This window comes from Oryzias latipes, chromosome 21 (assembly GCF_053564925.1).
Source record: "Oryzias latipes strain Hd-rR chromosome 21, Olatipes_Hd-rR_3.1".
NCBI classification, from domain to species: Eukaryota; Metazoa; Chordata; class Actinopteri; order Beloniformes; family Adrianichthyidae; genus Oryzias; species Oryzias latipes.
Genome location: NC_136257.1, coordinates 34,013,556 through 34,040,042, shown reverse-complemented (window position 1 = coordinate 34,040,042; position 26,487 = coordinate 34,013,556). Strand labels below are relative to the sequence as shown.

Below are 26,487 nucleotides of genomic sequence, written 5' to 3'. Positions count from 1 at the left end.
CTATTTTCCACATTCTCACGCAGAAATAAGAAATATTTGACATCTGAGAAAGTGTTGGGCTGACGTTTCAACAGAGACACATCTCCATCCTCAAACCACCAACCAGGAACGGTTGCAGTTCCTCTAATGACCACTGGGGGTTGGTGTCAGAAAGGAGCCATTTCCTTTCAACTTTCACGTTAGCAGTCAGATTTACAGAAAAGAAACCATGTTTAACCAGAAAGACCAGACTCTTTCAATGCAGCTGCTATACGTTCATCTGTCAAAGATACTTCCACAGATGTTTAGACAAAATATTTGAAATTCTTTTCAAAAACTTTAAATGCATCATGTTGGAAAACAGTCACAGGAAATCCTGATCTTCTACAAAGGAGTCATTTTGCAGAAACATCCTCAGATATTTGTTCATTTTCCTGCTCCAGCCTTCATGTACTAAAACACTAAATACTCGTCTTTACAGCATTTCCGGATGATTCCATTGGAATGGAACCATAGTTAACAGTTAACAGGTCACATGTTAGGAAGATTCAAAGCCATAAACACATATTTGTAATTTCTTTACCAATAAGTTCTCAGTCGTTTCTCCACCATTTTCCCTTCAGACCAAAACATTCTGCTCTAAACACGCATGTGGACCCAAAGGAGGAACAACCCAGTAGATGAATGGGTGAATAAATGAACGACTGATGAGTCAGTGGATTAAAACAAGATGAAACAAATGAATGAGAGAAAAATAAAACAAGGCAATGAACGAGTGAGTAAACGAATAAAAGGAAGATAAATGAAAATATAAGTAATGAGTTAATAAAATGAGAAGAAGTGAAAGAATATTTGAGTGAGTAAACGAATGAGTGAAAGAATAGATGAATGAATAAGTGAGGAAAAGAAAAGATTAAAGAATGAGTCGATTAATAAAGGAGTGAATGAATGAGTGAATAAACAAATGAATGAGTCTCTTCCTACAGTTTTCCTCAACCAAGATGGAGACATAATGACCATAACTGGTGACCGGGATAAGGTAACGCCACAGCTGACAAGCTCCTCCCACTTCAGCTTCCTGTGGTTGGAACTCAGAAGCTGACCCTTACCTAAAGTTTCTACAGGAAATGACATATTTTTACATATGTTGATGCTTTTTCTTTTTTTTTCGTAGAAATGGAGGAGTGTGGATGTAAAGGAGGAGGATGATGTAACTGCTGCACGGCTCAAACACACAAACACGGGTAAAGATGGACGTGGATGAGCGGCCTGCCGTCAGCTCGTGTTTACCCGCCAAGGAGGAGTGACATCACCCAAACTTCAGCCAAATGACACCGATTGAATGCATGGAACTAAATCCTGATGGAATCAACCCAACAAATCAGTGAACTTACAGTACAGTAAGAAACAGTAGAAAAATCTCTAATATCCTTCAAATGACTGCGTTTGACAGACAGCCTGCTCCCTGACTGATGCCCAGCAGACCTGTGTGACGTGGTGCATCAACAATATGAAAAGCATCAGAGCGTTTGATAAAACAACGGGAACATTTGTCTCCATGCCTCCAGTCTGGGCTGGTTTTTCTGTTCCATTAGAATCAGCAGATTTCTTCTGTTCCAGCTCAGCTTGTCCTTATAAGGCAGAAACGGAGAGGACGCTTTTGGACATGATCTCAGAAGACTGGCTGTCTGCAGATTCACTGGCTCTGTGAGCACATCTGTGTGCTTCTAGGCAGACGTGTCTCTTCATTGCCTCAAAAATAGGCTGATAGATTTGTTCTGTGTTTCTGTTCCTGAAACCCTGAAGTGTCCAGAGAACCAGCTCGCTTCGATCTTTTATGCAATCTGGATAGAAAGGGGATTTTTCTGTAAACACACAAACGTAACGTCTGAACAACCACTAGAGTCCCTCAGACAAATGCTGCATTTGAATGTAGACTTAATTTACCCAGAATGCAGAGATGTCCAAGGTTTAAATCCAGCTAACCGTTGGTGTTTTGGAGCCAACAGCCGACGGTGCATTTATTTAAACAGTCCAGTTCATTGCAATATAAACAATGGGAATTGCAAATGGAGAAATAGAACTGTTCTGTCCTCCATGTGCAGGTTTAGGGTTTGTCTTTTGTCAGTCAAATGAGAAACATGTTGGAACATGAACATGCTTGTCTGCTGGGTTTCCATCTTCTGATGGCCGCGGCACGGATGACAAAGTGATGTCATCTGCGAAACACGGTGAGTCTGGGAAACGTTGAAGAGACAGGAGAACCAGACGACTTACAAAATCAACCAGAGTAGAGGCAGAGCAGTGAAACCTCAACATCAGACAGAAACAACACAAACAATCGCCGTATGGACTAAACAACAAAAAAGGACAAACAAAAAAGTTCTAGGACGCCATAGCGACCAAGATTCAACCATATATAGTGAGATGTGGGAGCGTATATGCCGTCGCCCACAGGGAAGACTGATGCCACTACCAGACGGAGGGCCATGGTGACTATAGACCTGACGGCTTTGTCTAGCTGGCCACGCCCAACGCAAATAGCTGACAGTGAAACGTCTTAGTCCCCCGTATGTGAGGTTGACTCGTTCTGATGCAGCAGATTTTGGGGTTGTCCAGCCCGTGGAGGGTCGTAGAGAACAGCGGCTGCATCTTAAGGAGAGCTCAGGTGGGTCTTTAAGGGACGTCATGAAAATGGAAGGAACCATTGTCGAGTGGGGCAAGTATTCGTAAGGATAATGACGCACGGGGAATGTCGTACGGCGTCCTTACGCCACACTCTAGTCGTAAGTAAGGTGTGAGTCCCGGCTCCTTACTGACCGCATGAATGCTGCATGCCACACAAACTACACTCTGATTGGCCAATTTTCTCCTTTTTCTAATAGTCAGGCTGCAGCGAGGAGCGTGCACGTATCACGTGGACAGCGCTGACGGGTTTGTGCGTCCTCCTCCGTACGACACGTCTCACCTACTTCCCCCTTAGGTGCTGCATAGGTGTTCAGTACGACATGTCTGTCGCCCGCGGCATGCCGGCACGAACATTTCCTCTCCACGGGTTCACTGGGCGGTCTACGACCTAGTTATTTGGTGTTGGTCACCTGTGAGTCCGTCCAGGTTTTCTGCACCATTTTTCACCTGCAGACAGTCCGTCTCCCCCCATAAGGAGGATTGGAACTGAAACTCTTCTTCCTCCTTCTATTTGTCTGACAAAAATCCCAGCAGCGCCTGGGGGAGCTTGGACATATACGTCCACCACGTATGGCAAAGTCATCTGCTGTATATTTATGGTGAGTCAGTGCATGCGGGTTTATTTTTGTGCACTAAGCAAAAAAACAAACAGAAAAAACCCATTACACTGCTCTGAAATGCATCCCCTGCAAATCCTAATGTTCCCATAAGCTGCTGTTTGTGTGTGGCAGCTGCTGCAGTGCAGCCTGGTGATTAGGTGAACGGTACAGCACATTCCCTTGGATTTATGCTCACACACAGCGCGCATTAACGGCACAGGTTTGAAAAATATGGCCTTACTTGGTACATTTGGAGGGCTACACCATAACTCCTCTTTCTCCTTTCCAAAAATGTTTCCTTCTCTGCTTTTGCTGTGCAGTTCTTCCCTCTATGCTTCACTGAACTCAGCTAGGAAGCAGCAAGTGTTCTACAAACGGATAGACAAATAGTTCAGGAAGCATCTCAACGGAACAAACAAGGATTTCTCTTCTTTCTGTGTTCATGAGGAGCAATGTGAAGCAGAAAGAGCTTGTTCCTGATATTTAGGATGAAGAAAAGGAGGCAGAGAGGCTGGAAGAGAGAAGTATGGCGGGAGGACCCTGAACCAAAGTGAATATGATGGAAAACCTTCATGAAGAAGAGGGAATTCATTTGGGGAAGAACTAAAGCAGATTATTATTCACCACTGATGATCTGATCCCGGCCTTCTGTGCCACAGCTACAAGGTTCTGAGCGCATTCTTCCTGCTGTCAAAGGGTTGGGGATGCTCTCCTAACTACCCGTCCATAGAACATCCAAGGTAGCAGCTAATGGATGAAACCCCTGTGGAGGTCATGGAACACAACGTTTGAGTGTTTATGGAAATGTGGAGGTGGGGTTTTTGGCACGAAATGACAAAATGTGTATCAGTCTGAAAGCTCTCAATCAGGACGTCGACGGATGGATTCCTCACGTTTGAGGAACACAAAACAACACAACATTGTGTTACCATTGTTAGGTATTAAGCTTTAGGAAACATCAATATGTAGTAATAATGGATCAATGTAGTTGTTTAAGGTCGACACTTTCAGCATTTTCTTCCTTCTTCTGTTCTCAGCATCCTAAACTAACATAAAATATTCCATCTGTTGCCACGACTATGTTATTGGTTTGATTTTGCTTCTATTTTGTGTTTGTAAATCTGGTTTTGTGCTTTTATGTCATTTATTTAGACTTTTTTCCTCTAATTGTCTTAAACATTTAGAGTTTTTTTTGTTTGGTTTTGGGTTTTTAATGTACGCCGCCTTGTTTGGTTATTATAAGGAGCCAAAGAAATAAATCAATAAATAAAACAAACAAACAAATAAATAGTTTGTTTCTATGATTAAAGGAGGGATTTCCTTGTTAGTCCCTCTTTTCAGTTGTGTTCACCGTGTCTCTGTATATTTACATTTTCCCATGAAGGCTCCTCGTCTTTACTGTTTCACAGGTTTTTGTGGTAAAGCTTTGGCAGTTGGTTAGATTTAAGCACCAATGTTTTTAACACACATTTAGAAAATGTTTACATCCAAACTGAAGACATGATGAAGAGGAATGGAAACAGATTATAGGGGTCAACAGATGGTTTCGGGTTCACAAATGTCTGAAATATTACTATTACTATCGGATGCTTGATCGTGGGGAGTTTCTCAGAGTCTATTGTGAGCTGGTGAGTTGCCTTTTTCTGGAAGCTACCAGAGTTCAGAGGAAGACTGAAGCCTTGACCCAAAAGACAAAGAGGGATAATCCTAAAAAACACACTTCCACAGCGAAACAACAGCGGATGGAGGCGGACTCACGCAGGCTGCACCGGACGAAGCTGCAGCGCTTCAGGGAATTCCTCTCTATCAGCAGGAAAGGATGCCAGATCCTGTCCGGACAAGATTCAGAGGTGATTTCAGGTCGACTGACCGTCCTGCTGCCAGTTCTAGACTCTAACTCTAGCTCTACAGGCTGGAGCTGTTTCCCTGAAGCCACTGAAGGTTGCGCTGATCCTTCGCCCTGATCACATCAGCAGGAAACCAAACACGACTCCTGCTCAGGATCACCAAGGAAATATGACTGAAGACCTATTTTGAGGCTCCGCCCATCACAGGCTGGGATAGGCTCCAGCAGCCCCGCAACCCCCAAAGGGATTCAGCGGATGGATGGACCCATTTTAAATAAAAAAAAGGTTGTTCAAAGTCTTCAAAACGTTCAGTTTTACGAGTCAATGTAAATATCTGTTACCTTTCAGTCTAAAAGCATGGCAGACAAAGAGAAAGCTGACTGGAAACAAACTTTTACCATAAAATCTAAAAACCTGTCAAACTGTGTTAGAATACATCCCAGCTCAAACTGAAGAGAGGCTTCTTCATCATCATCATCTTCATCATCATCCTGAAACTTTTTAGCCACTCAGAGCGATGCTCACAAGCTTTTACAGTCAAGAACTTAGAGGTAAACAGTGACATGCTTCATCCGCCCTGGTGATGAAGACGATGGTCATCAGAATCTGACAGGCCTGAAAACACAGATGGACGTATTGGGATCTTTTTGGAGTTAAGTTTTAAATGATAAAAAGCAAAGACAGAGGAGTTGAAAGGCTTAAGTTGAAAGCTGGAGGTAAAAATCCTGCTGCTTTAAACAGACAGCAGTGCATCACGACAACGTTTTAGAAAGAAAATGTGGTTTGACCTGTTGGCTGATTTAAAACTATTCTGTCCTTTCAAACAAAAAGGTTTCAGCTCTTTCCATATGAAAGGTATACATGTGTGGTACACGCGTGAAAAGTCAGACATACGTGGGACGGTCGGGGAAAGACACAAATTTGTGCATGCATCTTGCAAACATAACGCACAGTTGCAGAAGATTTACGTAATAATGTCTTATAATAGACATAAATACACGTAAACTACGTCATTCTCATGTTAACCAGCTCAAAACCCGACTCACGTCCCGTCGGCTCGACGGACATCTGAGCACATCATGGAATGACGAACAGGAGAAACACCTTTAAGTGACGTAGATCACGCATGGATCAAAATGCACATCGCTGCAGCGTGACGGAGCCTTCACTGGTTTGAGGACACTCATGGAACGTAGATAGGAAATGTATTTATTTGAGATTTTTCTGTTTTATAATTAAGATGCAAACAGAAAGGAGGGCTCAGCTTCTTTAGAAAAGGCAGAACGTCAAGTCAATAATGAAGCTGTTGCATTTGCTGTGTGTTTGACCTTTGGTGTGTAAAAATCTGCCTCTTCTGCAGCAGTTCTGGGCATCGAAGAGACGGAGGCGAGTCGGCCTTCTGACATAGCAGAAACAGAAATCAGAGGGTTTTCAGTAAGTTTGTGGTTTTAAGGCACTTCATGAATAAACAACAGGAAGAACGGAAAGGAGGACGAGTGTTTCTCCAGCCTGTGAGGTTCGGTTGTGCGTCTCTTCACAGACTAAGGACTGAGTGTAAATGAGCCCTGAACTACAGCGTGAATTTGATTAAACCTTTTCCTGATAATGAAATCTTAGAATAAAGCGGCGCCACACCGCCCACCCGAACAGGCGCTTTGTGTGAAGCATGCTCTGTGTGGGACTGTGTGAAAAGGCCACAGCAGGCTGTCGGTTCAGCTCTCCTTAGGGAGAAGGTCTGTGCTTCCAAAACACACAAACCCTCCAACGCACAACGCACTCACACTTGGAAACAAAGTTCTGGTGCTGCTTTAATTGTTTTTAGGAATCATACTTTAGCTACGCCATTAGCATGAATCAAAGCAATGGTAATGGAGCCACGGGGGGGGCAGATATATCTGGAGGTAATTTTCTGTTGGGGGCTGAACCTCTGACTTCCTGTCCGTCTGTTTCCATTCGTCTCTGGTTTCTTCACACAAACACGTTTCCATTGATTTTGCTTTTCATAGACAAACAAACCAATAAAAGTCAAATCGGATTAGTTCGCCAACTGCTCGCCATCATCCCGTTTTCTGTTCCCTCCCCAACACAGAGTCGGTGCGAACACCGACCCCTCCTGATTTCATTACGCTTTTACTGGGTGTTGGATATAATCTGTTTATTCTAACCTACAAACTCCCTTTCTGCTGCTCCGTATGCTAACGGTTTATACTCAGAATCCAGTTCAACGTTTCATTTTCAAATATAAAGTCAGTTTAACCTTCACATATTTGTAGATGTGACATGGCATCAGTCATTGTGTAGCTCTAGGTATGTTTGTCTGTCAGTTTAACCAATCAGCATCACAGAAAACAGCGACTGGTTCTCCTCATTTCTGACGTTTGAGGTTCTCTGACTGCATCAGTTCTGTTCTGCTCGATAAAGTTTTTAGAACCAACAGTAAAGAGGAGAGGAGGCGTGTCCAAGCAGGTTGCAACGGGTGGAGGAAGGTCCCGGGTTCCAAAAGACTGACGATCGATGCAGGGAAGCAGATGGAGACATTTGGACACGTTAGGAGGAGGAACAGTGATGATGATGGTGAGAGGACGCCGAGGGCGGAGCTACCAGGAAAGAGGAAGTTCATCCTCTTCACCAGGCAGACGCTCAGCTCCAGATTGACTGGAGTTTCAGTTAATTAATACATTTTAATTTATAATATTAAAACATTTTATCTGTTAGGCAACTTTCTAGGAACCCAAGGTCTGTGTACATAATAGTGAAGGTTAAAGCAATACAATGTAGAGTAAAAGATGCATTTAAAACAGGCAGGAACGTCAAATTATGGGGGGAAATATGGGAAGTGGCTGATTCCCCCCCATAGTGACGAGTGGGGACAACCAGATGAAGGGAGGAGGATCTGAGGGTATGGGTGGGTGTGGCGACACGAACAAGTTAAAGCTAACTTTTACAGCAAAGACGGGGTTAATACTGGTTTACATTCTGTTTCTAGAAAGAAAATCTTCCAGAATGTGAACGAGTAGATCACATAAAAACCCTGGAATCAGTGCTTCTCTATTGGGAGCTCTAACAGACTGGATCTTCATCAGTCTGATGATGAAGACGAGTGTTGTTGCTGTGGTCAGCATGGACGCCACCTCCGCTAAAGCCTGTTTGGTGAAACCTGCAAGAAACCTTCAACCATCATGACAGCAGTGGAGGTTCAGCAGAAGCAGCCAGGATGTGGAAACCCTCAGCAGAGTGTGTGTGCGTGTGTGTGTGTGTGCACGTGTGTGCATGGCTGCTCACCCTGTGAGCGCTGCTTTCATGCGCTCGGACTCGTGGCTCCGCCTCCTCGTACGGCGGCGCCGCCCCTTCCCGCCTGGCCTGCTGATACTCTCTCCTGAGCTGCTGGATCCGGTCGGTGCTGCTGCACACAGAGGAGACAGAAGAACCTGTGATTGACGGAGACCCAACCGGATCTGTGTGGCGTTTGGACCAAACAGAACACTGAGCTCTGACGGGTTTCTGAGAGTTCTCGGATTGGGCTGGAACACCTGCGGGTGGGGGGTGGTGGGGGGATCACCTTCTGATCCATGATCAAAGCCTTCCCTGGGGTGTGGCTTTCTAGGACCTCGTTTCTGCAGCGCGGCAGTCCTGATGACGGAGCTTCTACACATTAAGTCACTGCACAGACCCCCCCCCCCGGTCCAAAGCCGCTCCGGTTCTGACCGCGTCTGCTTGGCCCATCTCTTCTCCGCTCCTGTGGCAGGAAGGAGATCCCTTCCTGCCACTTCATGGCACCTCCTCCGAAGTGTGAGCACGCCAGCTCTGACACCCCCCCCCCCCCCCCGTGACTCATGCACACATTTACCCACATAATGAGAACGCAGGAAGCCAGATCACACCCCGAGGTAAAGAGCGCCGCTTTAGAGGTGCAGGTGGAGCGGGAAGGAGCGCTGCTGAACTGTCAGGTCGTTTATGCAAACCCTGCAAACAGCAGCAGACGGGAAACGGCGGGAAAAGAATCATGTGACACAGAAGTCGTGGAGGATCGCTGATGCAGTCCTAATGATCTCCATTTACACGCCTTCACCTGCAGGGAATCCTGTCAACAGCTGGAATGAACACGCAGCCCCCCCCCATGACTAATGTTGACTAGTTGGCCATTTTAGGAAAAACCTGGATCCCGTTAATCTTCACTCTGGAGCTGCAGGCGCGTCTTCCTGGATAAAAGCAGACGCCTTCTAAAGGTTCTGCATAAATCTGCAGAGTCAGCACTTTCAAACCCAAGATTTGTGATAAAAGTAGACGGTAACATCAGACCGTAACATCTCACCGTAACGTCTGACCGTAACATCTGACTGTAACGTTTGACCGTAACGTCTTACCGTAACGTCTGACGGTAACATCAGACCGTAACATCTGACCGTAACGTCTGACCGTAACGTCTGACGGTAACATCAGACCGTAACATCTGACCGTAACGTCTGACCGTAACGTCTTACCGTAACGTCTGACGGTAACGTCTGACGGTAACATCAGACCGTAACATCTGACCGTAACGTCTGACCATAACGTCTTACCGTAACGTCTGACGGTAACGTCTGACCCTAACGTCTGACCGTAACGTCTGACGGTAACGTCTGACCGTAACGTCTGACCGTAACGTTTGACCGTAACATCTGACCGTAACGTTTGACCGTAACGTCTTACCGTAACGTCTGACGGTAACATCAGACCGTAACATCTGACCGTAACGTCTGACTGTAACGTCTGACGGTAACATCAGACCGTAACATCTGACCATAACGTCTGACCGTAACGTCTTACCGTAACGTCTGACGGTAACGTCTGACGGTAACATCAGACCGTAACATCTGACCGTAACGTCTTACCGTAACGTCTGACGGTAACGTCTGACGGTAACATCAGACCGTAACATCTGACCGTAACGTCTGACCGTAACGTCTTACCGTAACGTCTGACGGTAACGTCTGACCGTAACGTCTGACGGTAACGTCTGACCGTAACATCTGACCGTAACATCTGACCGTAACGTTTGACCGTAACGTCTTACCGTAACGTCTGACGGTAACATCAGACGGTAACATCAGACCGTAACGTCTGACAAACAATGGCAAACACATCCATGGACACATCTTCAATGGGTACGTGTTTTCTTCCCCTATAGGAGGCAGAGTCTATTCAGCTTCTCTGAACGTGGAAACGTCAGAAGATAGTCTAGAAAAAACTTGATCAGAAATTTTGTTTAAGAGTTATCAGAGTAAGAAAAGAGGTGATGATGGACAGAGCATCGATTGAGTGAAGATGGTCAGAGGTCAGGCAGGTCAGCCAAGAGCAGAGGATTTAACGATCACATGTCAATCAAAAGGCCACGCCCCCATCAGGGAACGCCTCTAATCTCAGAGAAATAATGAAACCCTGTCATGTTTATGCTGACAATGAAAGGTAAAGTAAACACCCATCACCAGAAGCAACATCCTGTGAATGATTACAGCATGGTGGTGTAGTGGTCAGCACTCTCTTCTCATAGCAAGCAGGTCCTGGTTTGAATCCTGGCTAGGTTATTTCTGTCTGGAGTTTGTACATTCTCCACTGCTCCTCTTTCTGCTCCTTCTCAGACTGATCCTCATGAAGTCGAGTAGGACCTCCTGTAGGACCTCCTGTCCTGCGGCTCCTCAGAGGATCTCTGCTTGTTGGAGAAGCCCCTGACTGTCAGTCATGGATTCACAGCAGCGTTTCTTCTTGGCTCCGTGTTAAACACACCTGTGCTCCTCGGACAGGTAAACTGCTCAAATGTGTCCTACAGGCTCACTGAGAAACTACTATATTCTAAAGTGAAGAGTGATGGATTCTTAAAGATAAGCATGAACTGTTAACACCCCCCCACCACCACCAACACCACCTCCACACACAAACACAGGAGGGAAAATGTGTTTCTAGACCCAGAACTCCAACGATGAACCGAGGAAGTCCCCCCAAAACAGACAGAGGATCCAGCAGATGCATCTCCTGCTCTGTCACACCAACAATAACCGCATAAATGTTTCACAGCTCTCATCCATAACTAAAGCTTCTGTCCCATTAGTCCCACGGTGGCAGCAGAACCTCTGTTCCACAGTGAAGGAACGGAACCTCAGAAATATTTACTGAACTCATTCTTTCTGTGATCCCAACCCACGCCGGGATCACGTGATCCATGGTCGAGAACGTCCAGCATGAATCTTTTAAGACAAAACGTGTCAAAGCTCAAAGTCCACAGAGGGAATCACACAAGTCACTTATTTCATCATTAATGAGGTGAATGATTTAAGGATCAGGAGAAACGGCCGTGGATCAGAAGTGGGATTTTAACCACAGATCCAGGAACCTTGAGAAGGATTTTTGTTCTTCTCAGGGTGACAGAAAGACAGAAAGTTGGGTTTAGGAACACACTCATGCACGAGCCGATTCCACCAGAACCAAAAACCCAAATGGATTCAGACTCCTGCTCAGAAAAGGAAATGTAATTCATGGCATCCCTCTGGATGAAAAAAAAATCAATAGATCTGGAAAACATAAACTAGAATTGATTGAAAAGCTTCAGAGTCCCTGTATAGAAATGGCTTGTTCCACCTTTTCAAGGACAGCAGGACATTTGTGTCAATCAATGCAGGAAGTAAATGCCACTGTTAATTATGACCATTTTACCCTTTGAAAGCAAATGTAAACCATTATTGACCTTCATTCAAAGAGGATAAGATAGACCTCTAAACCCTTTTTGGTTAATGATGCTACCCTGAAAGCTCCTTTCTGAGAAAACAACAGACCCGCTCTGAGGAAAATGCTGTTTTTGGTCTTTTTAACATGTTCTTGTTGCATTTTTCCTGATGATGGAGGACATATATGAGGAAAAATGAGCTCAAAATGAGGATTTCTTTATTCTAATGGCTGTGAATCAGGAGCAGACGTTTGAAAAAGATCGTATTTAAGACATAGGAAATATGCTGGGCGGGTCACAAGCTCCCCGCTCCATTTAAACAGAGAGCTCTCAGCAGTAGGGATGAGCCCCGGTACTGAACGAGCCCCGGGGCATCAGTCTTCAAGACCGCAGTATCGTTAAGATCTGACCTCCGCGGTTCTGCTGTCAGTACTGGAGAAGTCGCTTTTTTTGTGTCCCACAAAATATAAACGTGATCTGCCATATTTAACTCACCAAGTCAGTCAATATTCCGTTGATTAATGAAGATATTAAATTTGCTAATCTCGCTGAAGAGGAGAGGTCTGTCTGGCTATTTGTGTGCACGGGGGCGGGGGAAAAAACGACTCGCTGCTGCAGAGGATGTGAACAGGTGAACAGGTAGAGGAAAGGCAGGTAGAGAGGCGGGGGAGGGGCTTTGGCTTCAAACTGTCAGATGGAAACACGGGCGTCAGATTCAGACGCAGCTTTCACTGCAGGAGATGAAGCAGAGACTTCATTTATTTAATTTGTTTTATATTTACATCATGACAGCAATATGTCAAAACATTGCTGTTTATTTTTCTTTAAATAACTTATTTTTTAATGTATTTTACTTTTCAAGTTGGAAAATGTATGAAGTAAAATGTTTTGTTAAAAAAACATTGTTGCTTCGACCAGACTGGATTCATCAAAGGCAGACACTCGGATGATAATGTCCGTAGACTAGTTAATATAATAGACTTTGCCACCATTAAAAACCAGGAAATGACGGTACTATCGCTGGATGCTGAAAAAGCCTTTGACAGAGTTAATTGGAAGTTCCTTATTGCTGCCCTCCATAAGTTTGGTTTTGGAGAAGCATTCATCAATTGGATCAAAATATTATATCACAACCCCAATGCATCAGTTAGAACTAATAAACAGACTTCAAACAGTTTTTTTCTTGGAAGAGGAACCAGACAGGGCTGCCCACTCTCTCCTTCTCTTTTTGCTATATTCATTGAGCCTTTAGCTGCAGCAATAAGACAGAATGAGAGCATTATAGGAATAAAAACCAAACACAGCCATCATAAAATTAGTCTTTATGCGGATGACATATTACTGTTTTTAAGGAATTTACATTCTGTAAATGAAACAGCAATGATCATAAATGAATTCTCCTCCATATCAGACTATTCCATTAATTGGAATAAGTCTGTTTTATTACCACTCAACAGGAATATGGAACAAAGACTCACAATTCCAGTTAAAACAGGAAATATCAAATATCTGGGTATCTACTTTTCCCCCAAACTATCAGAACTGGTGCAGCTAAACCACACCCCATTACTGAAAAGCATACAGGACGATCTAACACGCTGGACCAACCTGCCTTTGTCACTTATGGGCAAAGTAGCCACGGTTAAAATGAAAATCTTACCCAAAGTTAATTATCTCTTCTCAATGATTCCCACACAACCGCCATTAAAATGGTTCAAAACATTAGACTCATCCATATCAAGCTTTTTATGGAACAACAAACCTGCAAGAATTAGTCTAAAAACTTTAAAATCTGCAAAAAGCTGTGGAGGATTAGAATTACCTAACTTCCACAAATACTTTCTTGCAAATAGATTACAATATATCTTAAAATGGTTAAAAAATAATCCAGAAACCAACTCATGGTTAGACTTGGAACAGGTGTTATGTGGAAAGATCAACCTGTCACAGCTACCATTTATTAGCCAAACAGTTAAAAAACAGGATTGTTTCAAAAGCATTAATATAAATGCCACCTTAACAGCCTGGTGGGAATTTCTCAAAATATCAAAATCATCAATTCAACCGTGCAAAATGACACCCATCTGGAACAACCCGGACATCCTTATTAACAAAAAAATGATTCACTTCCCAGCTTGGCAAGCAGGGGGCATAAAACAACTAGAGCACGTAATTATTGATAGAAGATTCATAACCCCCCAGGAACTTCAAGACAAACATGGAATAAATAACTTCTTGGAATATCAGCAACTTAAATCAAGTATTACTAAAAAGTATAAAATTAAAGACGACGATTTAAAGCTACCAGATGTAGTTACCACTCTGATTAATTTTTCAATGAATAGAACTCTCTCCAAAATTTACAAACTTTTATGTAATTTAGATAACAATATTGCCCTTCCAACAAAAAAATGGGATGCAGACTTGAGCATCAGCACAGATGAAAGCTTCTGGTCAGAACTTTGTCTAAACACCTTTAAACTGACAAAAAGTCCAAATCTGCAGCTAATCCATCTCAAAACTCTTCACAGAATTTACTACACTGGACAGAGGATGTTCAAGATGGGTCTCAGTAACTCAGACATTTGCGAGCACTGTGATAATAATCTACCCGACAGCTACATGCACGCACTGTGGTTCTGCACTCCTGTCCAGGCTCTCTGGCAGCAGGTATGTGCCGATCTATCAGTCTGGCTTAAGGTTTCAATCACTGCCTCACCGTCACTTTGTGTGCTTGGTGACATGAGTGCCATCGATATAGAAGAAGGATTAGCATCTATCATTTTCATAACTCTTTGTATTGCCAAAAAAACTATTTTAATAAATTGGAAAAACAAGAAAAATATAAACATAAGTCAACACAGAAATCTGCTGTTTGATCATATCAGCTTGGAAAAAATGTCAGCCCAAAGCTCAAGTAACTTTGAAAGAATTCAGTCTTTCTGGTCTCCTGTGGTTGACTCCATGACTTAGGGGGTGGAGGGCTTGGTCGTCGCTGCTCCTTGCCCTTCTGCCGTGGTTTGGGGTGGGGGTCGGGGCTTCCGGTGCCTGGCGGGGGCGGTGGGGGGCTCCGTTGGTCGGGGGGTCGGGTCCGGTGCCTGGGTGGGGCGGGCTGGGGCGCTGCGTGGTCCTCTGGGCTTGGGTGTGGGGGTGCGTGGTGGGGGGGTGGGGTGGTGGTCTGGCTTGGCTTGGGGGGGTGGTCCCTTTGCCTGTGCTGGGGGGGGTTGGCGGGGGGCCCTGCTCGGGTGGGGGGGGCCCAGCGGCGCCGGATGGGCTGCCCATCTGCACCTGGGGCTGGGATCGGCCCTTCCCTGGCTCTGGGACGGGACGGGACAACCCTCTCGGGGCCCCCGGTCGCTCTGGGTGTCACCCGCTTCGGCTGCGGGGTCTGGGGTGGGGCGGGGTGGGGGGCTTGTCGGCCCTGTCCTGTGGGGGGGCGTTCTGGGGGGGAGGGGGGGCCCATTATTAGTACGGGTCGGGGGGGGCTAGCGGGTCGGGGTCTCCGCTGAGGCAATCGGTGGTTGCCTCGGCCGGTTGGCCTCCTCGGTCCCGTCGAGGCCTGACCAGAGCTCTTCTAGGGCCGGCGTCTGGGGGTGGGGGCCTGGGCATGCTCCGGGGGGGGGCGACGCTTTCTGGCTCCTCTCTCTCTGTGTGGGGTGGGTGGTGCCGGGCCTGGGGTGTCGGCGCCTCCGGGGGTGGGCCCCTGGGCTGGGTGGCCCTGGCCCCTTTGCTGGGGGTGGGCTGGGGGACGGCTGTTTGACCACCGGGGGACAGTCTACCAGCTGTCCCCAACTTACCCCCTTCCTTATATAACCTCATATTAGGGTGAGGGGGTGGGGGGTCTAGCCTGCGATGCGCCTTGGGGGGGGGGCTACTTGGGAGTGGCCCCCCTCCTATGGTTGCCGTATGGAGTGGGCCCCCCCTCTTTCGGTTTTATTTGCACCTTAGACATGTAGGGTCCTTGGTAGGGGGGGGTGCTTGGACATCACTGCAAGCAAGCAGCAGATGTCCTCCTGGCACCCTACCCGCCAATTTTAACCGCACCTTAGACATTTAGGGCCCCTTGGTGTGGAGGGTGAGGGGACATCACTGTGAGTAATCAGGAGATGTCCCCTTAGTGCCCTACTCGCCAATTTTAACTGCACCCCCCTTAGTACACACACCCCTCCCCCTTCAATATATACATTCAAACATAAACACACACACATGCACACAAACACCCTCTCAAACACCCATACACGCACACACATTTTACAAGGAAGGTGGGACCTGGGTCCATCTGTCCCCTACCCCTTCCCTGGTGGGGGGTGCGGGCCCCTTGGCGATGGCGGCCGTGTCCCTTGGGTGCCGGCTCCCTGGGCCCGGCGGTGCTCTCTCCGCACGGTGGGGGGGTTCATATTACACCTGAGCCGGGGGTGTTCGTGTCCCTGGGGGGTGGGTCCTGGTCCTTGCCCCTGGACGCTGGGCCCCGCCAAACTTCCAACATGGCCGAGCCTGGTCGGGCCATATTTATAACATCCCTTGTGGGCCGCCCTTTTTTCCCCGGGGTTCCCCCCTCCTGGGCGGGGGCGGCGGGCCCCTGCCTTGCTCCTACCTGGACCAACCGTGGGCCGGGTGGGTGGCTGCCTGGAGTGCGGAGCGGGTCTCCCTTGGGGGGTCCTGGCTCGTACCTGGGGTCGGGGCGGGGGGATGCCCGGAACTCCTGGGTGGTGGTGGGGTGCTCGTCTGGGGCTGTGGGCGTCCCTCTCCGGTGGGGCCCTGCGTTGGGCTCTTCCGGCGCGGCGGGGGGCTGCTTTCCTGGCTGGGCTGGGGCGGCGCTCTCTTTCCCTCTGCGCCTCCCTGCTCTCTGGCTCTGGGGGCCTCGCGGCGGTCCTGCTGGCCCTGGCCTGGGTGGCGGTCTTGGTCGCCCGGGGGGCGGTTGTTCCCTGCCTGTTCCCGTGTGGCGTTGGGGGGGCTCCGGCTGCCGCTGCTGCTGCGGCGGGGGTATGGGTGTGGGGGTGGCTGGGCGCTCCTCCTCCTTCTTTTCACATTCCACCATCCATTTTAGAAGAACATAAACACTCACCTGAGCACAGGTGTTAGCTCACCTTTGCACTAATAGTTTGCATGATTGAATGAATGAAAGATTTCACACTAGTTGGTTTAAAGGCATAGGTATGCGTTCGTGAACACTATCTGTTTTGTGTGCATGTTGACATGTGGACATTTTTGCGGCTAGCAGGTGTGTTGATAATATTTGAGTGTGTGTGAACAGGCCCCGCCCTTTTTGTACTACATTTGAACCGTACCGTAACGATAAACAACCAGTAAACCTGCCTGCTCTATGCTGCTTCATGGTCTTACCCCCCTTCCCCTCCTATTATCACCCTCCTACCCCCCCCTCTCTCTAACGTCCCTCTCTCTTCTTCCCCTCTTTCCTTTTCCGTCCGGTCCAACACCAAAGATTTTCAAACATGATTGAAATTAATAAAGTTTGGCCTCAATTACAAAAGGGGTTTATTCAGACATACCTTTGGTTTGTCTGAAGATGAATAACCCCTCTTGTTAAAATAAAATATGTCCAACACAAGAGGCCCTCAGCTCTCATCTGTTTGCCTAGCTGTTGGACAGGACAAGTTAAAAAAAAAAAAAAAAAAAAAAAAAAAAAAACATTGTTGCATAATGAGGAAATAAAACACTTTATGTTCTTAATTTGTTATTTATTTATTTTTTGTTCTCAAAAAGTATCGATAAGAGAATCGTTAAAATACCGGATCGATAAGCAGCATCAATAAGAGTAGTAGTTCCGTTAAAACCTTAACAACACCCATCCTTACTCAGCAGTGGGGAGAGGAAGGGGAGGCGGGGTCGCTCCGCAGCAACAGTCCCAGCAACAACTCAGAGGTGAATTTCAAATGAACTCCTGCCGCTCTGCAGAAACTATGTCCCTGAAGACCAAATTTAGGTTAAAAATGGCATAATCAGAATTAAAAGAGGCTTTGAAAATAAACCAACAGGTGATCAGAGTGGGACAGTAAGCGGCCGTGTAACAGAAACGCAAACATCCCAAACTGTCATGAAACAGACGAGCCTCTGCATCCCTGCAGGAGAAACAGGAAGTGGTGGCGTCCACAGACCTGCAGAGGTTTCAATACCAACACTTTAGGTTCTGCTTCCGTTTTTTCACCCAATCCAAAGGTTCAAGGAGGCCGCCAATCTTCAGAGGAGCCAAACTCTCAGAAAGTTGATCTTCTATTTAGAGAGTGGAGCGCTCAGCAATGCTAAAAAAAAGACGTTTTGAAAAAAACAGAAAGAGTCCAGATCTGAAGACTTGGATAGACACATTTAGATTGATAGGTATAAAATACATGAAACGAAAAAGTGTTTTGGGATTGCAACAACATTTTAATATAAAAAAGCAGGGGGGAAGAGGATATTTTTTAACATTTTCAAAACAAAAGTTAATTTATGTAACTCCAAAACGCATATTTGTTCATGTTTCTCAGTTATTGTCGTCAGGACGTTCATGCTTGATCAGATTATAACAATAAGTGAAGCTAATTCAGTCGATGCTGAGATTCTTTCTGTAATTTTTTCACACCGTTACATACCTGACTTTAAATTCAGATTTTCTGTTCATTCAGGGTTATATATCTGCTCCACCAACTGATTGGTCCGTTTCTAACTTACAGAATTTGGGATGCCAGGGGGCGGGGCTACTCAGTCCAGCTCTGCGATAAAGTCAATAGTGGGAAAGGAAAACACCCAAGAACGGTCAGAGTTGTAGAGTGTGACGGTCTTTCAAAGACAGCAGGTTTGCCTGCAACCATCTGGCATGGGGGTGGAGAGATAATGGTGTGGGCTCGGTGTGTGGCTACTGTTCCTAGTCACGTCGAGTCTGAAAAGATGATCTAAATCTGGATTGTCAGCCTCCAGGCCTCAAGGGCCTGCAGCTGTTTTTTAGGAATCCGTCCTCATTTGCTGCTGATTACCTGGATCAGGTGTGTTTAGCCCATAAAGGGCCTCAATTGGGTCAGCATGAAAACATGTAGGACACCGGCCTTCGAGGCCTGGAGTTTGACTTGTGGTCTACATGAGAAGTTCTCTGTCGGCTCTCCCGGCCTGACGGGATCCTTGCAGATCAGGTGGACACAGATTTCGCCAACGGCTGTTTCTCAGGATGAATATTAAGGTCTGGAGAGATCCGTTTCCATGCTGGTCGGGTTTAGTAATAATAATAATAATTGATAATTGATACTTTCTCCTTCTCCGCATTTTGGCCCGTCCCCTGGGGGGAGCGGTGAGCTGCAGACTAGCCGTGCTCGGGGGGCGACAGTACATTCAGTAACCGGGAGGCAGGTTTTCCTCCCTCAGCGCACAGACACGTGTCTGGAGCTGCCGACATCAGCCGAGCCAAACAAGGACCCACTGTGGCGAGCGCGCATGTACGTGCACACGCAGACCCAGAGGCGGGAACGGTTAGACATAGACGGGTTCCTGTCCATCACTTCCTAACCCCGCTGCTCGTCTCATTTACTTTCCCGTCACTAATGCTTCACCCCGAGTCTTTACAATTTGCCAAATCTTTTTCCTTAATCTATTTTCAATTTCTCAACTTCTCTAATTCACCCCCCCCACACACACACACGTTTCCTCCTCCCCCTCCATCCCTCCTCGGTTTGTGCAGGTAATCATATCTGCTTTCCATCTCTATCCTGCATCCATTCATCTCTCCTCCCTCCTCCTCCTCCATCTTCATCTGTTCATTATCTGCTCATCTCCATCGTCTCTGCCTGCCTCCATCTTCCTCCCTCGTCTTGCCTTTCATCTCATCTTCGTCCTGCTAATCTCCAGAGTTTGTTCTGGGGGTCTAATTAGCTGACATCTCCACTAATGAAGTTTGACAACAAAAGACCACCAATGCTGGCAGGTGGGTCAGGAGGGGGGAGAGGGGCAGGAATGGAGGCGGGGGCCGCTCTTCTGTGTGCAGCGTGGGCACATGACGGGGTTCTAACAGGAAGTGACACGGGTTCTTAAAATGCTGCAGACAGGAAATGACACGGCCTGCGACGCACGGAGAGTAATTAGCTCTGTGACATCAGCCAGACTGACGGTCTAAATGCGGCGTGCTGCAGAGGCCGCCGCATCCTGTGGGAGTCAGACTCTGAGTTCAGGCTGAACGCCGTCTGGCATGGCGTTCCACGGCAGCTCCACCCAGATCACGTGACGGACAGCAGACGGCAGGATTGGCAGGTTGGCAGAAACCTCCCGTGTGCGTCTGCCCAACCTGATGTGGGAGGCAGGAGGCCGGTCAGGAACCAGCATCTGTTCAGACCTGAATCCTGGACTGTGATCCGACACGGTGAACCAGGAACCATCTTCATGTTTTTCACCGTTCCCCCCCAATAATGCCCTAAAAACCTGTTTGAGTTCATTTAGGCAGTGAGAACGGTGGGCGTGTCCGTTTTGAGGTTCAGGTGAGGTTCTGGCTCTCTTTCCAGAGGCTTCATGTCTCTGAGAGTTTGGAGGATTTTAATCCCAACCGAGACGCGATCGAGACTGAAGACAAGAAAAAAGACTTCAGGCTGAAATGTCCAACCGGGTCGGATCTCTTCTGTGTGATAAAACAGAAAAGGTGGTTGTTGACCAGAACCACCACACAGAACCGACCCGCTGAGCACAGAAGTCCTGAACTGGAGAACCTTTCGCTGCAGGGACTGTTTGGAGGTGAAGGAAGCTTCATCAGGAAGGAGCTCCACATCTCAGACCAACAGACAGCTGTGGTTCTGCAGCGGTCCTGCTTTGGTTCTGCAGCGGTCCTGCTTTGGTTCTGCAGCGGTTCTGCTTTGGTTCTGCAGCGGTCCTGCTTTGGTTCTGCAGCGGTTCTGCTTTGGTTCTGCAGCGGTCCTGCTTTGGTTCTGCAGCGGTTCTGCTTTGGTTCTGCAGCGGTCCTGCTTTGGTTCTGCAGCGGTTCTGCTTTGGTTCTGCAGCGGTCCTGCTTTGGTTTTGCAGCGGTTCTGCAGCGGTCCTGCTTTGGTTCTGCAGCGGTCCTGCTTTGGTTCTGCAGCGGTCCTGCTTTGGTTCTGCTGTGGTTCTGCAGCAGTCCTGCTTTGATTCTGCAGCGGTTCTGCTTTGGTTCTGCAGCAGTCCTGCTTTGGTTCTGCAGCGGTCCTGCTTTGGTTCTGCAGCGGTCCTGCTTTGGTTCTGCTGTGGTTCTGCAGCAGTCCTGCTTTGGTTCTGCAGCGGTCCTGCTTTGGTTCTGCAGCGGTCCTGCTTTGGTTCTGCTGTGGTTCTGCAGCAGTCCTGCTTTGGTTCTGCAGCGGTCCTGCTTTGGTTCTGCAGCAGTCCTGCTTTGGTTCTGCAGCGGTCCTGCTTTGGTTCTGCAGCGGTCCTGCTTTGGTTCTGCAGCGGTTCTGCTTTGGTTCTGCAGCGGTCCTGCTTTGGTTCTGCTGTGGTTCTGCAGCAGTCCTGCTTTGGTTCTGCAGCGGTCCTGCTTTGGTTCTGCAGCGGTCCTGCTTTGGTTCTGCTGTGGTTCTGCAGCAGTCCTGCTTTGGTTCTGCAGCGGTCCTGTTTTGATTCTGCAGCGGTTCTGCTTTGGTTCTGCAGCGGTCCTGCTTTGGTCCTGCTTTGGTTCTGCAGCGGTCCTGCTTTGGTTCTGCAGCAGTCCTGCTTTGGTTCTGCAGCGGTCCTGCTTTGGTTCTGCAGCAGTCCTGTTTTGATTCTGCAGCGGTTCTGCTTTGGTTCTGCAGCGGTTCTGCCATGCCTTAACCCTGAACCCGCCGGTCATGCTCTCCACAGAACCTATTGTTCAGTTCTTGTTCAGCAGTTCTTGTTCAAAGACGAGAGGAGGAAACCATAAATGAGAGGAGGAGGGGGGGTGTATGGGGAGGGGGGGTCTATTGAAAGAATGAGAGTGGCGTTGGGGGGGGGGGGGGGGGGTGCAGCACACGAGTGCCTCTTGAGAGCTTTTTCTTCTTAGTCCGGCTGAATCAAACGCTTGGACTCCGGAAAACCCATGGCCCCTTTTCTGGTCTGCCCCCCCTCCACGTTCGCCGCCCCTCCTCCCAGCATCGCACTGCCGTTTACCCCTCTCATTTCCATCTGCTTTTTTCTGCAGAATTTGCCCTTTTAGCCCTGATCATTTACCCCCCCCCCCCCCCCCCCCCCCATGCTTCCAGCCCCCTTCCTCTCTTTTGATTTCATTGTCCCAGAACATCCACTCAGTCTTTTTGTGTCTCCGTCCCCCCCCCCCCCCCCCGCCTCTTTTTACTGCAGCAGATGAGCTTCAGGTTCTGATTCATCCAATGCTGGAAGGAGGACATTTCTGAACCTGAGGTTCTACAGAACCAGAACCAGAACCTCCACCAGAGACGTCGGAGACCAACGCTCGGCTGCTCAGGTGACGGTTTCAGATCCACGAGGGGATCTGAAACTTTGATGTGGTCGTCAGCAGAAGACTTCCTGGTGGGGGGGTCGGGGGGGGGGGGGGGGGTCATTTATTTATTTAATAACCAATCATGCTAAAGCCTTAGTCACAGAAATCTGTACATTGCGCCTGCGTCTCACCTTCCTCCCCCTTCCATGTTGTAAAAGTCGTGACCATCTTCATGACCTGTACAGGTTTGACCATTTGCCTGCAGACGGCCCGCCTCCCCCCCTAAAGAGTTCTCTGGACGACAACACTGAACTTCTGAAGAACCCGGGAAACGTTCAGGGGTGAAGCTAAGGATTCTGGGTAACATTGGATCTACTGGGCAGACAGTTTCGTTTTCTGGAGTCCATAGAAGCTATGGTTGAGTGAAAACACATGTGCAGGAGTAGCATCCCCCCTCCACCATACCACCCATACCCCCCCAGCACCACTCTGCCAAGCTCACTGCTCTGCTCTCTCCAAACTGATTGTTTTCTAATTGGTGCAGAGCCAGAGGTTGTGGTTGTTATGGTAACCTGTGAGGGGCAATTGGACGGGTAACAACATGGTGGGGGGCACAGGTGGTAGGGGCAGCCTTTCAGGGAATCTGAAGCTAGTTCTCACTTAAAGGGATGTCCGCAAAAAAACAGCAGTTTGAGTTTTTGTTCTACGGTTTGAAACTGCTGGAGGGACGACGTTCCTGCAAACGGATCTTTCCGGGACGGCTGAGATTAGGTGTCAGATTTTTACATCTGTTTGGGTTCAAGGGGCAGCTGATTGTGGAGTTATGGATGAAGAGCAGGCCCTCTGATCTATCAGCCCGTCAAAGTTTTACAGACATCCGTGAACCTCAGAGAATAATCCACGGAAAGATGGAGTGCATCCATGGAGTGAACCAAGATGACCCAAAAGCTCAGGAACTACCTCCAAGAGGTCATCAAAGACCTCGCTGATATTCAAGAGGTCATCAAAGACCTCATAGAGATCCAAGAGGTCACCAAAGACCTCACCGACATTCAAGAGGTCATCAAAGACCTCACCGACATCCAGGAGGTCACCAAAGACCTCACCGACATCCAAGAGGTCATCAAAGACCTCACTGATATTCAAGAGGTCATCAAAGACCTCATAGAGATCCAAGAGGTCACCAAAGACCTCACCGACATTCAAGAGGTCATCAAAGACCTCACCGACATCCAGGAGGTCACCAAAGACCTCACCAACATCCAGGAGGTCATCAAAGACCTCACTGATATTCAAGAGGTCACCAAAGACCTCACCGACATTCAAGAGGTCACCAAAGACCTCACCAACATCCAGGAGGTCATCAAAGACCTCACTGATATTCAAGAGGTCACCAAAGACCTCACCGACATTCAAGAGGTCACCAAAGACCTCACCGACATTCAAGAGGTCACCAAAGACCTCACCAACATCCAGGAGGTCATCAAAGACCTCACTGATATTCAAGAGGTCACCAAAGACCTCACTGATATTCAAGAGGTCACCAAAGACCTCACCGACATCCAAGAGGAAGGTCTCAGCTGTCCCAGCAGGGTCAGAGTTCATAACTTCACCATCTAGACTCAAATGTTCTGAAGGGTTGAAGACCAAAACCACAGCAGAGTGAAATGATTAGAAAGACTGTTAGGATCTTTAGGTAAAACTGACGTTTTGTCTTTAAAATATCAGTCAAACATGGTGGTGGTGGTGTGATGGTTTGGTGGTTTATGCAGCTTAAGAATCCAAGAGACTTGCTGTGTCTAGAAAACAGAACAACGTCCTCAAACTGAGGTTCTCTGTAGTTCCGAAGTAAGTAAGTAAGTCTTATTTCACAGATATAATCCCAAAGCGCTGAACAATAAAAACACAGAAACAATCAATTAAGTATGATGTCAAACAAAATAAATAGAATAAAATAAACGTAGAATAGAGATAACAGTAAAACCAGTCAGCTAAAAGCAACTTTGAATAAAAGTGTCTTTAGTTGACTTCTAAAAGAATCAACAGTGTCGGCCACACAGATCCAGCAGGTCCATCTCTAACAGAAAACTGAGGAAGATGATGATGAAGACGTCCTGACTCCAGCCTGAGATGCTGAAAAGACTGGCTGCCATCAAACCGTCTTTTACGTTCCTGAACGGGAAGCGGTTCCTGACGTGGAAACGAATCCTTCTGTTCTGATTGGTGCTGAAGTTCTGGAGGTTCTGTCGGAACACGACAGGAAAGACATCATGTGACGGAATAAAGGATGGACTTTAACCAAAGGACAGGAACTTGTCCTCATCCCAGAGTTGCAGATCAGAAGTGGTCCCACTTTCCCAGAGTGACCCACCAGGGAGGGGGCCTCACAAGACTCTGACGAGGCGGTTTTTGAAATGAACACCGCCGACTGACACAGAGACACGCCCCCTCCCATAAATAAGGGGGCGTCACACGGTGACGGAAATACCATCAGCTTCATCAAAGTGCTGCTGATTAAAGGCCCGTTTGAAGCTTCTGATTCCAAATAAATCATTCAAAGAGAGAAACCTTTATTGAACGCGTGACGACAGGCGCGATCCCCAAACAGCCTGTCAGTCTCTCCTCTCTGTCTGTGGGAAATGGTATCAAGATTTACCCCTAAATTAAATATATCAGGAGAGTTTGCCCCAGGCAACATTTTTGATGTTTGCTTATCTGTCTAATAATTTCCAAAGTCTGCTAATCTGCTGCTCCGTGCATCTTCACCAACATTCAGCAGATTACAGCAGTTCCTCCAAACAGAGCAGAGATATGAAAGAACCGGCTCTGCACTTCTTCCTTCTTTTAGCCCAAAAGTTACTTTGAAGCCCTGCACTTTCACCAGCAGAGACCCTCTGGTCCTCCCTGAGAAGACCAGACCTGAAGCTGGACACCCACCGGCACCGCGGTCACAGGTCTGAACTCAACGTTGGTTGGTTAACATTCTGTACCTGGTCTGTGGCAGAAAGCCGGTCAGCATCCCGCAGGCGCCAACCTTACATCACTTTCTCTGGAGGCCAACGTTGTGACCGGTGAACAGCTCCCACTAACATTTCCCGCCGGGGGACAGGACTTCAGCGTCCGGGGGACAGGACTTCAGCGTCTTCCGTACTGAGACCTGCAGTGAGCACCGTAACAGAGTCTGATCCTATACTGCTGTCACTGCAGACAAGAATGTCAGCGATGTGGGGAATGGGGAGAACCTCACGCTTGGACTCATTCTCTCTTGGTGGAAATGGGAAAACCTAGTGTTGGTGAATAAATGAAGTGTCGTATGTGCGCTGTCCTCGCACACTGGGGAGTAAAGTGCCGTTAAAGCGGACAGGAGAAGAAAGCTGCTGCACATGTGCGGCACGGATCGAGTAGTCCTGATCCCTAAGTCTTTCTTTGCTTTTTCATTATTTTCATTATTGCAAACATTTAAGGAGGTTAATATCTGAAGAAATACTCGAACCGGGAAACAGACGTAAAACGCTTCGAGCAGATGTTGACAGATTTCACGCATGCGGGGACCAATCAGGTTTCTGGTACCAATAAGGTAGCGACAGGGACGTCCAGACAGGAAGTCCCTTCATTCATTAGTGGAGACGATCTGTCTGGTCTATTTGATCCAAAGCACCAATCTGTGGGCATTTCAGCAGTTTCTAACCAGCCGCCGTGTCGTAGCCATTTACTTCTCTGTGCTTCCTGCGTGCACGGAGCGGCACTGACCTCCTCTGACCGCCACGCTCGCTCGCCGCTGACATATCACCTTCGTTTTACTGGAACCATCGATTACTGTCAGCCAATACCTGCACTTTTTCTGTCTGCATCATCAGGTTTCAGGAGGAGATGATGAACCAGGACACACAGCATCCAGACGCTCGCTTTAGGGAAAAGGCATGCTGGGAAAATCGCAGATACATTCAACCAATAGGCTCCAAATAGTTATGGCAAGAAGCTCAAGAAGGTCAGGCTTCAGGAAGACAGGCGTGATGGATTCATCTATCAGGAAGCAGGAACTAAAGCCGTGGAGGAACGGTTCCATGTCATTTGGTCCTTTTGGACCCGACTCTCCCCACTAATATCTCTCAGTGGTTCTCAAGCCGGGGTGGGGATGGGGGGGTTCTGTTCCTTCAACTTGAACCTCTGGAGGTTTTACTGAAAGATTTTTTCTGATCAGATGTAGAAACTTTGCTCGGATGAAGCGTGTTAGCAAAGTCTGGAGGTTTGCTCTTCAGAGATTCGGACTGAATGCAGAGATTTCCTGTTGGTACAAATACCAGAAGATAACCCGGTTCATCC

General features: G+C 47.6%; 1 protein-coding gene across 9 annotated transcripts in view; it reads right to left on the bottom strand.

Moving 5' to 3' along the window:
* The window catches only part of pard3bb (par-3 family cell polarity regulator beta b), a 186,282-nt gene that overhangs the window by 39,512 nt on the left and 120,283 nt on the right, over window positions 1-26,487 (bottom strand). For 3 of the 9 annotated variants that reach the window (XM_078939220.1, XM_078939222.1, XM_078939224.1), the window contains one exon: window positions 8,396-8,516. In XM_078939220.1, the coding sequence (XP_078795346.1) occupies window positions 8,396-8,516 (121 nt within the window). Of the gene's footprint in view, window positions 1-6,389; window positions 6,513-8,234; window positions 8,271-8,395; window positions 8,517-24,285; window positions 24,408-26,487 lie in introns of those variants that run through there. The other 6 variants (XM_078939221.1, XM_078939223.1, XM_078939225.1 and 3 more) reach the window with 5 other exon arrangements.